Raw genomic sequence first — 13,477 nt, forward strand, 5'->3', positions numbered from 1 at the left:
TCTTATTTTGTAGTATCATTTTATTTTCCACACAATTAATAGCTTTGATGGGGTGCACCAGTGGCACCCGCCTGTAGCCTCGCCATTCATTCATGGTAATGTGTTCTGCATTTTAATCCAGTACAGTAATGAATTATAATTTTATAATTATAAATTAGGCTATAAAATCATACATAAGCTACATGTCTGCCATGAACTCAAGAACAAGCATTAAAATACCCATGTATGAGAATGAACATTGTGAACCATGATACCTCACCATTGCTGTAAGTGGATCTGCTGTAACCATGCCCACAACAGAAAAGATTGACAGGTTCAACTGACGTCATCAACTCACCCTGGAATAATAGAAGTGTGTGGCAAATCAATGAAATAATGACAGTATATCAGTGTGATGGAGCAAAAGCCTTGGAGCAGACACTTCAAGGGCATGTTTATTTTCAGGAGCAGATATTTGCTACAGCATTTATTTAATTAAAAAACAAAACAAAACAGTAAAAGGTTTCTAAGCAATATAACGGTTTAAAAGTATAGTTGTTTGGTTTCCATATAATAATTTTCATTACTAAATACACAGGTTATTGCATTAATATACATTTGAAAAAAGTTACTCTTAAAGAAAAACACTGTATAAACTGGATTTCCTTTTTGATTTGGTCCATCTTTTCAAAATTTAAAACATCATTTAAAATATATTAATTAAATAACAGAAGTATAAAAGTAGGCACATTATTTGATCGGATCAGACTAAATCTTTAATATTAACCAAGATGAATAGGTACAATTACAACAAAGAACGTAAAAGAATTTTACCTGGGAACTGGAATTATTCGGCACTTAAACAGAATCACTGGGGTTCACGACAAGAAAGAAAGAAATGACTTTATATTATATAATGATCACATATCATATGACGTTCTCTGCCAGAACAAAACAGACTGCTCTCTCCACAAAATGTGTTGGATCTTATGCAACTGAACAATCACATAACTCCTTTTATCAAGATAAAAGAGCATTCGCACACTGTCAGTATTTTTCTACTGAGGGCCAACAAATGTCTAATATACAATAGTGTTTGATTCAAGAAAAACAGACCTTGACAACTTTTAGAAATTGCTGTAAGTCCATTTATTGCAATTCCTTGTTTATAAGAACTGGTGAGCAGCAACTGGATCAGATCATCTGACTTTTATCCTCCTAAAGTACTATACACTATGTGCATTCTTTTACTGACACACTTTACAATCCAGGCTAATAGTCAAGAGAGAATACAGGGACTGGGAAAGAAGATGAGAGAGTGTGCACCTGTTTGAAGCAGACATGATCAGCGAAGAAAATTGGAGATTATGTGATCAGCGTTCAGTGATAGTCTGACTTGGACGGATCAGTAGCCGTGGCCCACAGCTCACTATAGAATGCACATTCCCATATTTTAATTCCACCCCGTGATGGGAGCTTAGTGATATTTTTGGCCACCAGAAGCGATCCTAATTAACTGATAAAAAATATCTCTTTCTAGAAGCCATGAACAAAACAATGAAACAATTATGGAAAAAAAGATTTATGAAAACACCTCAGGAACAAAGAACAGCAGTTTCAGCTTCAAACTGGGTCAGACATCTTGGGAGTTTCCTCTCAGAACTCTGTTGATTTTGTTCTATGAATCAATACTGCTCTCTTTCTCACTTATTTGAACACATTTACACACATAGATGTGCAAAGTTTGTAATATCAACCCTAGCTGTTTGCAGTGTTAATATTGACAAAATATTGAAATATGACTAGGTAGAACTAGCTGACAGAAGTAAAATTGGACCCTAATGGAACAATTGGTTGCCTGTCCTTTTTTGGTGACATGCATTTTTAGCTCATGTAAAATGGCGACTACTTTGAACTCAGTCATTGTAAACATGAGAGAGCGTCTTTTTAATGGCTTTATCATCACAGAAGTGGTTGAATCTTTTTTTTTTGGCTTTAAACCAGTGATGGTGAGTGAAGAACTAAAGGGACTACTATCGGCGACAAGGTCTATTATTTAAAAAATGGCAACAGAAAATAACATATCACCACCATCACCTCCTGCTCTGTGTCGCCCCGTCTGATTCTACTCTAAGATCAGGAAATATGTGAATAAATGACAGCTCTCATCCTACCTACATTATATATAGTGCATACAGTACATTATATAAGCTATATCCAATATGACGTTTTTGTATTCAAGATATGTGCTATAAATGACCAGCTATATGCAGAAAAAGAGAATGGTTTAAATTATGATAGTTTAACGCTCCTCTCGGAGCAGTTAATGAGTTTAAGGATATGATCAACACATCCCGCTCAAGAACATCCAAAACAATTCAGCAGCAACAGCAGGACTGCTTATGATCTGTGCAATACGTGGGGACACAAGCAGATCTATTCTTCATCCCACATGACGCAGTGATCAAAAACCAACTAAATCCCCTTTGAAGGAAAAACCTCAAAACACAAGTTAGATACTTTTAAAATCCTGCATATCCTGTTCCTAATAAATATTAAATTTATGATTGCTCTTCATTTGGTTTTAATGTTTAATAAATAAACAGCGCCGAGTTTGGTAAATCTTCTTTGAGGGTCTATATCACTACCTCCTTGTCATCTTGAGAATAATCTAAAGTGAAGTTTGGAATTTAGGAACAAACTTTTTTTTTTTTAATTAAATATTCTTTCTCGCCTGTATTCAGACAAATGTGGTATGGCTTCATTTCTGAGGTTCAACTCAAAGGTTTGGACTAGCACAAAATAGATACCCTGCTGTCAATGTCCTTTTAAAGGGGCCGTTTTGGGATCCCTGGTCTTCTAGTTGCCTGGCACTGAGAGAATGTATCCTGATCGGCTCTTGGTGAAGTCTGGCTGTGATTGGTTGATCTTGGTTTCCACAACGACAGTGCACTTCCTTCCATTCATACTGCAGTGAATGGGACTGATAATGTTCACCTGCAGCTTCCTCTTCTCACTAGAAACAGAAAGAGAGAGAGTCACTGAAATATTCCATATGCTCTTGTTTTTGTTTTGGTCGACAGAGCTCTGTGTGCTTGTTGCATCTGGTTGGTTTGTTCTGGGTGGATAGGCATTTTATGCCAGACTGTCTCGCTGAAGGGATCAATGAAGCACAAGAGTAATTGGCTGAGAGAGAGAGAGGTTGTGTTTTTAGAGGGGTAAATGGAAATATAAAAGTTCAGCTGTATCACACACACTTTGCAGTTGAAGTCAATAGATCCAACCGCTAAAAGCCTTGTTACACGCAGCAAACTTATTAGCTCCATTTATACATATATAGCCTCACATTATATCAGAAAGCTCTTTTGATGAAGCCATATTGAACATTAAATTATATTATAATATTCTGGGTTCAGTACACATTAGGCTCAATCGACACTTAAAGCATTGTGTTAAGCAAAGATGCGCTTCCACTTTTCACTTGTTTTCTTGAAAAAAAATAAATTAAAAAAAATCTGAGTTACAATGAGCCACTCAGAAGAGTGACCTTCACCAGGCAGCTTTCTAAATAAATCCTGCAGATGATAAACTCCCCGTTATAAAGCTCTGGCTCCATAAGTTACCGTACTAGCAGATTGCTGCGCCAGACGTTTCTATGGCAACCCAATGAACCCCGTCATGTGGTAGGGCTGCTCCAGTCAGTCAACAGATTGTCTCAACCAGCATCAATCTCTCCTATCATTCACAAAGGGTTGGAAAACCCTGGATTTACTCAGTGTATATAGTATACAACTCCCTCAGCTTCTTTTTGAGGCAGCAATGAAAGGTTAGTCGATGAATGGCTTGAGGTGTAGTTGAGTTTTGATTTTAGCAGCAGGGAAATGGAAAGGAATGAAAACTGTAGATTTCCCCATACTAAGTATCTCTCTGTGAGCCCGACTCTCTCACACAGTGCTGGGGAGCAGACAGCTCCGCATGGCCCACTGGAAAATCAATTCTTTCCAGCCCTCCTCTCCCCTGTGCCTGTGCCCTTCACGCCAACTGACTCGCCACCTTTGAGGCCTGCTGTGCTACCCAGAATAGAAGGAGTATCTAGTGCCAGACAGCATCATGACTGTGTCTGTATGTAGGCCTATCTGTATTCTCACACATAATTGTGCAATTCAACAGTTATGAACAGAAATTTTCTAGGATAAATAAAAATTACACTAACAGGCATTTTTGGCACTCCAATCACATTTAAAAGTATATATAATTGCATTATATAACAACATTTTAAACTATGTTTTTCATTATATAACAACATTTTAAACTAATGGCATTTCCAATGCATACGTTTCAAGAAAGTATTGCACAAAAATACGTTTGTTATATTTAAAAACGATATTTAAAGTGCATTATTTAAAACAAATGTTATGTATGTATATGTATCAAAAACATTTTATCTAAAATTAATATATACAGACATACAGTATATACATGCACACACAGTTAGAAAAAGACTATATATAATACCATAATATACAACACCTGTGGTTAATTGTTAGGGAGCTAATTTGTTCTGAAAACATCCAGCAACATGTATTTGTAGATGCCATCTGCTTTAATATTATATTTGAGGTATTCCCAAACTTTTTTTTTGTCATCCGAGCCCTATTACAATAAATATAATATATAATAAATATTATAATAAATGTTATTGTTTTCATTTAAACAATTATATTATAATCACAAATTCCCTAAGTTTTTATTTAATTAAATGAAATTCATAAATTGAAAGCATAATTTATGTGTCTAAATATATGGGACCACTTAAAAATAAAAAAGTCCATCAATATTGAGTTGGTTTATCTGGACTTTTAATGTTTTTCTTTTTGAGTATGTGTCATAAAAATAAACCCTATAGAGCAATTAAACTTAAATAAATATTTTCTCCTTCCCTCTTTCTCAGTGTGCACCTACATCAGAAAGTTACACCAGCAGGCCAAAAGCAGGATTTTCTTAACTGAGCCTCCATTGCCAGACCAGCAGATGCAGCTGAGGTTCAGAGAGCTAACAGTCTCTTATGATCACTATTCTGCATCTGTATTTATCTGCAAAGCAATTTGGCTGTAGTAGATTTAGTGGGTCAAGGAAAGAGGGAAAGTGGGAGGAGAGATGAATGAATGTGTGTCTGCAACACAGTCACACCCCACCTCCCAAAATAGAAGATATGCCCTTGGGCTAATGCGTCTTCACATCCTCAAAAAAAAAAAAAAAGCTAAAAAGTATTATGCTTGCTGTGCACTTCAGAGTAGAGAGGCAGCATCCCAGCATCCTTTGCTTTATATGCCCCACCCCGATAATCTGACTGCACTGCTTTCCTCACATGGTGTTATCACACATGGCGTTACCTCATGTGTGCAGGTCTCTCACCCTTACTCTCTCTCTTTCGCGCATACACACACACACGCACACGTGTACACACACACATGCACACGCGTACACACACACACACACTAACTTCCTCAGGCTGGAAGCACCTTTTTGAGGTTGCTATTATTAAATCTTGTCCTACAGTAAAGAGGGATAGGGAGCACAGCTTGTGATTGTGGAAATGATTTTTTAACCATGATCCCTAAATTCAAAATATGGACTACAACAAATCAAATTATACCACATTGATTAATGAACAATTAAGCTTTGCTACATTTGATTTTCATTGGCATTTAGTTCATTTTCAATGTGTGAAATCCATCCAAAAGGAGCATGACATTCATTGAAGCACCAGCACTGATGATGAAGAAGCCAAGTAGACAGATTACTGTATGAAATATAATTATTCAGCTTCCTCAAATCTGTCTTGCAGTAAAGCCCGCCTTCTAAAACTAATATTTATCAAACACAAGCAGAAGCTTTAGCTTCTAATATGTATCAGATCAGTGGCAGGGCTTCACTGTCTTTGCTCTTTTTCACAATTTTAAAGAGAGCTGTTAAGGAGGAGATTACAAAGTAGGTCATTTAGAAGCACAGGGAGAAAAGGCTTAACAAGAAGAAATATTGATCAAAGCTGGAGAACAGCGGGCATGAATACAAAAGAGGGAAGGAGGAGAAAGAGCGAGGAGGGGAAAAAGATAGAGGGATGAGCATGTAAGTGAAAATGAGAGTGCAAAAGAGGAAACAATGGCCGACAGAGAGACCAGGCCTGCAGGGGGGGGGGGGGGGGGGGGGGGGGGGGCAGTAATAATGCGTTTTTACGTGTTAACATCTAAATTAACTGGTTTCATTACAGTACGGAACAAATTATTACTGAATTCTTTTATGCATGAATTCTATAAATAGAAATAAATCTATGAATCATAAAAGTTAAAAAAATTTGAATAAAATGATCATTGACAACCTGTTTCTTAACAAAATATATTTTAAGAGTTTATTGTCAATAATAATAATATAGAAAGTAAAATGTATAATGTATATGTTATTATATTTAACATAATGTATATATTATATTTAAAACCTGTATATAATATACTGTAGCTAAGGGTCAAAGGTCAAAACAATCAAGATGATTTGAACATATTACACTCTGACAGGTTCAAATGTATTTTAACATGCATTAAAGGGTGATCGGATGCAAAATTCACTTTTCAAGTTTTTTGAACATAAATGTGTGTTGGAAGTGTGTGTACACATCCATCCTATAATGATAAAAATCCACCCAGTGTTTTTTTTTTAAATCGCTATTTTAAAATCCCCTTTCTCAAATCAGGCTGAGAGTCCTGTCTGAATGCCGTAGTTCTGTACAGACCGCTCTCACGATAGTTGATTGACAAGTCCGTCTTACCTTAGACCCACCCTGAGTGAGCTGAGCTGTCGACTCGGTGCAGGGGAAGACGAGATGTCTCTGATTAAGCGATCGAGGTGCTTTGTTGTTGGATGTAACAATGATTATTGCAGTCGTCATTTACTCCTGACATCTGATTAAAGGGGTCATATGATGCTTTTTTAAAGATCATTAATTTGTGTATTTGGTGTAACAGAATATGTTGACATGCTTTAATGTTCAAAAAACACATTATTTTTCAAATACTGTACATTATTGTAGGTCCTCTATTCCCCGGCTCTCTCAAAGGCGTCGTTTTCTACAAAGTCCCTCTTTCCGACAAGCGCAGTCTGCTCTGATTGGCCAACTGGCACACTGCATTGTGATTGGCCGAACACTGCAAGCACTCGACGGAAATGTAACGCCCCTTTCCATAATCGCGAGCTTCATCTTTCAAAATAAATGTAAAGACAGTTAATAATGTCCTTAGTTTTACCATCAGTTTAAGCCCGAAAGGGGAACAGTCGCGTGACAGGCACAGTGATGAAGCTTGTATGTGTTTGCACACAAGCCGCGGTTAAGAAAGCTGACTCCACTGTGATGTGACCCTGTCTCTCTCTTGGCGCCTTTCCACTGTGTGGTACTACTCGGCTTGACACGGTTCAGAATGGCACTACACGGCTCAGTTCAGCTCGGTTTGCGTTTCCACTGCAGTTTAGTACCGCTTTAGAGCGGCGGGATTCTTCACGTGTCATTATAGTTTTGCCCCCTCTACTGCCATGACTAATTCCACGTCGCTCCATCATGCTCTTGCTGGATCCGCTCCTCAGCTATCAATGAGAGGATCCCCTGTACTTCCTCAACAGACGAACGACACAGCCATTTTTTGGTTGTTTAAAAAAAGGTGTGCTCATTCAAAACAGTTGCGTTCGATCCTTCGCTGGGTGTGCCGATTTAAATCTAGCGGGAATATTGTGTCTCGCGCAGAAAGTTCAATGACGCAGGCAGTGACGACTTTCTCCAGTCAATCAGTGATCAGCAGAGTTTACATATCAGGTTTTGGTAACGGTACGGCTCGCTTGGAACCTCGGCCGAGGTGGTACTAAAAAAAAAGTGCCAGGTACCAAGTACTGTTCCCAGTGGAAAACCCCCCAAAAGTGAGCTGTACTGAACCGTACCGTGCTGTACCATGCAGTGGAAAAGCGCCATCTCTCTCTCTCTCTCTCTTTCTCTCTCTCTCACACACACACACACACGATACGCAAAACTCTGCATTTGAACAGTCAATAGCAAATACTTACACTAATAACAAAACATACTTACAGTCGTTGATTCAGAAGCGCCAGATTGTCATAGCAAAATCAGAATTACCTCCTCTCCTAGGTTCACGAAACGGTCGTCCATAAAATGCATTGCTGTTCTGTTGTAAGTAATCTTAATGATTCCTAAATGCATCTACTTTCGGAAAGGCCAAATAAAGTGCTTTTGCTTTCGCCTAGAAACACACAGTGTCGTCATGGCTTCATCAACACTACTGCGGTTACTGAAACTACGCCTTCTTTCTTTGCGTGAACATTTGGGCGGCATTACACAAATATTTCCACATCGTGACATAGACATGTGGGGGTGTGTTTGAATGAGCCATTTTAGGGGGGTGTGGCAGAGTCTTAACTCTGACATAGAATATCTCTGTGGTTTTGAGACTTCAGTCTTTGCAACTTCAGGGATCTTATCTATGCACAATCAGCTTGTAACACTCCAAAGAGAAAGGAAAACTTGACGTCGCATCATATGAACCCTTTAACATTACTTTCGCTTTGAAGTGAATGCACCGATCCCCAATCTGCCTAAATGCGTCTATGTTCGTGCGAATCATTCGTGATCCAGCCTCACATATATAAGAAGTTAGTATAAAGGTTTTTTATGAATCTTTGCAAATCACCTTTCCTAATAATGTACTAGTTAACCAGTTTCGCAGCTAAAGCAAACATTACTCCTTGTCACTCCGTGGAAGAGAGGGGTGGGGTGAGCAGAGCTCATTAGCATTTACAGCAACATGGGCTATAATGGCTTGTTAAAAACAGAGCTGATTTTGACAGATTTAAAAAGGTGTTTTTTACACTACCATTGAGAAATTTTAACCAAAGTACATTATAGACTTTTAATTAAGACCCTAAAGAATCATATCAACTTGTGCAAAATGGGCATCCGATGACCCCTTTAAAGAGTTATTATAAATTAATCAGCATTACTCTAATATGTAATGTAAGTAATTTTGAAGACTCACATCAGATCAAAGCAGGAAGCTGCTCGATATTTCCTATTGTACATCCCGATGATTTGAAGCTTAAATCATATTTTTAAACGCATCAAAGAGTTAATATAACTGAATCAGCATGACACTAATATGTAAGTAATTTTTTACTTACTTAAGTAAAGTAAAGTAAAAGTAAAGTAAAAGTAAAAAAAAAGTAAGTAATTTTGAAGACTCAGATCAGATCAAAGCAGGAAGTTGCTCCATACCTCCTGTGGTATATCTGCATGACATCTGCAGATCTACTCCTTGACTAAAGACAGACCTCAGTGTTCCCGTCAGGTTACCAGGAACTGAAATTACCGGCAGCACTAATATTAATAGCAGTATATTTGCAGACAGACAAACTTCCTCTTGAGAGTTCACAGGGATCAAAGTGGACCAGAGATTACCTGTGCTGAACGTTTAGAATGAATCGTATCTTTAATAGAATTGATTCTGATGAACAGCAGGTGTGGGTGCAGTATGGACCTAATAATTTGAACATCTTTCAGACTTTCTCTGCGAAGGGTGAGGTAAACCATTCACCGATTCACAGTACACAATCTGTTCTTCAGTGGTCACAATACAATGGGACAGATGCCCCATGAAAATCAGCACACTTTATACATCCGTCACCCATTGTTATCTGCCCTGTTGGCTACTGAGGAGACAATGTCACTTCCTGAAAGAAATCCCAAGAGAGCTGCAAAATCAAAATGACATTTTTTTGGGACAAGACTTTAAAACTCTTTTTAAAAATCCTGACTGGTATTGAGAGACACTTTATAAAAAATTGACATGTTGATATTACAGTGGGGAAAAAAAATATTTGAGCCCCTGCTGATTTTGTATGTTTGCTCACTGACAAAGAAATGATCAGTCTATAATTTTAATGGTAGGTTTATTTTAACAGTGAGAGACAGAATAGCAACAAAAAATGCAGGAAAACACATTTCAAAAAAGCTATCAATTGATTTGCATTTTAATGAGTCAAATAAGTATTTGACCCCTTCGCAAAACATGACTTAGTACTTGGTGGCAAAACCCTTGTTGGCAATCATAGAGGTCAGACGTTTCTTGTAGTTGGCCACCAGGTTTGCACACATCTCAGGAGGGATTTTTCCACACTCCTCTTTGCAGATCCTCTCCAAGTCATTAAGGTTTCGAGACTGACGTTTGGCAACTCGAACCTTCAGCTCCCTCCACAGATTTTCTATGGGATTAAGGTCTGGAGACTGGCTAGGCCACTCCAGGACCTTAATGTGCTTCTTCTTGAGCCACTTCTTTGTTGCCTTGGCCATGTGTTTTGGGTCATTGTCATGCTGGAATACCCATCCACGACCCATTTTCAATGCCCTGGTTGGCTTCAATGCCCAGTTGTCCTGTCCCCTTAGCAGAAAAACACCCCAAAGCATAATGTTTCCACCTCCGTGTTTGACAGTGGGGATGGTGTTCTTGGGGTCATAGGCAGCATTCCTCCTCCTCCAAATACGGCGAGTCGAGTTGATGCCAAAGAGCTGGATTTTGGTCTCATCTGACCACAACACTTTCACCCAGTTCTCCTCTGAATCATTCAGATGTTAATTGGCAAACTTCAGACGGGCCTGTACATGTGCTTTCTTGAGCAGGGGGACCTTGGGTGCTGCAGGATTTCAGTCCTTCACGGCGTAGTGTGTTACCAATTGTTTTCTTGGTGACTATGGTCCCAGCTGCCTTGAGATCATTGACAAGATCCTCCCATGTAGTTCTGGGCTGATTCCTCACCGTTCACATGATCATTGAAACTCCACAAGGCGAGGAGTTGCATGGAGCCCCAGACCGAGGGAGATTGACAGTTATTTTGTGTTTCTTCCATTTGCAAATAACTGCACCAACTGTTGTCACCTTCTCACCAAGCTGCGTTGCGATGGTCTTGTAGCCCATTCCAGCCTTGTGTAGGTCTACAATCTTGTCCTTGGACAGCTCTTTGGTCTTGGCCATGGTGGAGAGTTTGGAATCTGATTGATTGATTGATTGCTTCTGTGGACAGGTGTCTTTAATACAGATAAACTGATATTAGGCGCAATCCCTTTAACAGAGTGCTCCTAATCTCAGCTCCTTACCTGTATAAAAGACACCTGGGAGCCAGAAATCTTGCTGATTGATAGGGGGATCAAATACTTATTTCACTCTTTAAAATGCAAATCAATTTATAACTTTTTTGAAATGCGTTTTTCTGGATTTTTTGTTGTTGTTATTCTGTCTCTCACTGTTCAAATAAACCTTCCATTAAAATTATAGACTGATCATTTCTTTGTCAGTGGGCAAACGTACAAAATCAGCAGGGGATCAAATAATCCCCCCACTGTATATAATGGCCTAATAGTTGTAAATCAATAGTGTTAATGCAGATTTCTCAGAGCGTGGCAGGTAGCAAGGACAGCCTAGCATTTCATTTTCAGCAAGAGGCTGTTGCTGGAGTCAAGCATGACTTACCAAACCTCCAGATAATGCCATAAAGCTCCTTACTGTCATTCATCAGTGTCTGAACATCAAAGCACAGAGCAGAGCCTCAGCAGAGGATCACTGCAGGAGAGTCAATGTATGTAACAACTGAAAGAGTTTGGGTAATAAAAGACCAGAGATGTAAAGAAGAGCGGATAGACTGGGGGTATAAAAGAGTGGAATGGAGAGACTGAATAAGGATAGGCTATAAGTGATCTCAGATCTAACTCCAAACCCAAGTCAGAGAGTAACAAATGATTCACAAAGCTATTTCTCTGACTAGTGTATTCACATACACTACCATTCAAAAGTTTGGGGGTTCGGTAAGACAATGCTTTTGAAAAAAGCGCCTTATGCTGACCAAGGTTGCATCTATTTTATTAAAAATAATGAAAACAGTAATACGATGCATTACAACTAAAAACAGTAATATTATGAAACATTATTACAATTTAAAATAAATCTACATTTAAATTTATAATTTTTTTTATTGTATTATATTCCAAAATTTTGGTGTTACAAAACCCTTCGGAAATCATTGCAATATGCTGATTTTGTCCTCAATAAACATTTATTACTATTATTATTATTTTTTTATTAATGTGATAACAGTTGTGCTGTCTAATATTTTTGTGGAAACCAATATAACCACTTTTTAAGGATTCTCCAATAAACAAAGTTGGGAAAAACAGTTTTTTTTTTTAAATCAACTAGTTAATTAATTATTTCAACATGATTCAAGTTTGTAAATTATTGTAACTTTTGACCTAGCTGAATAAAAGTTTTTTTTTTTTTTTTTTTTTTTTTTTTTTTTTTTTTTTTAATAGCTTAGACAAAAATGACTATACATGACAAATATACACATTACTTGGAAAACATACAAATTTAAAATGCATTCTTCTCTGGAAAACTCAAGTATGGATGCTAAATCCTGCACTACATAGATTTTCAATCAAGCAAACTCTCTAGAAGGAAACTGTCCCTCCCTTAAACATCACCTCAAACAACTAATATGAGTAGACGCAACAAAAAACCTACTGTCTATTTAAACTGTCTATTAGTCTTGTCCAAAATTGTGCATGCTTTTAAATTCCAATTTAATACCAGAATTTGAAAATTCAGAAATTTTTAATTTGAATTGAATTAGAAATTCAACTTTATGTGTGTAATTAAAAAAAAAACTTTAAATACTATACAACATTATAACGTACAATATAATACTATATATTCAAGTGGCAAAAAATAACAATAATCACTGCATTATTGAGTGATACTGTAGCAGTAATAGAAATAGTAGTCATAATAGCAGCAGTAGAAATAGGAAGTGGAACTGTATTAGTAATAGTAACAATAATAGTAGCAATTACAAAGACAGAAACTGTAATTATGGTAGTGGTGGTAAAGACAGCAACATGCATAAATGTATAAGCACTGGATTATGTTCAGTTAGAAGAAATGAGAGGATTGTAAAGAAATTGAACGGGAGGTAAAATGGCTTGGAGACATTAGATACTGAGCAGGTGCCCAAGAGTCACACAGACGGAGAGAAGGGGGGTTGTACATGAGCCAGCGAAGCATCCTCCCATCATCACATCTCGGGCTGGTTGGAACGCAGAGAGTAAAAGAATGTAAGACACAAGGGCAGTGGGGGTGGAGCCGTGCGAGAGAGAGAGAGACGCGGCAATGCAGAGCTAGCACAGGAAAAAGTAGGTCAGATTCACTCCAATTCAAATGAACAAGCAAAATATCATACCATCCACCTACACTCCAACAGCCATATAAATCCCCCAACCTGTTCTTCAGCTAAGCCCTTCTCTACAGCAGTTCAGTTCAGGATGACTAAACACACCAAACACACCCAGCTCATAAATAAATAGCACTGAACAACAATGTACTGTACATATCGGATGTTTAAA

At 37.9% G+C, this 13,477-nt stretch overlaps 1 protein-coding gene across 1 annotated transcript in view; it reads right to left on the reverse strand.

The window, feature by feature from the left end:
- Positions 1 to 393: 393 nt before the first annotated feature.
- Positions 394 to 13,477, reverse strand: part of LOC306852456 (unconventional myosin-Id-like) — a 66,615-nt gene continuing 53,531 nt past the window's right edge. Inside the window, exon 22 of the mRNA XM_079389309.1 lies at positions 394 to 2,995. Coding sequence (XP_079245435.1) covers positions 2,839 to 2,995 — 157 coding nt within the window. The 3' untranslated portion in view covers positions 394 to 2,838. The remainder of the gene's footprint in view (positions 2,996 to 13,477) is intronic.

This window comes from Barbus barbus (genome assembly GCF_936440315.1).
Source record: "Barbus barbus genome assembly, chromosome: 32".
NCBI classification, from domain to species: domain Eukaryota; kingdom Metazoa; phylum Chordata; class Actinopteri; order Cypriniformes; family Cyprinidae; genus Barbus; species Barbus barbus.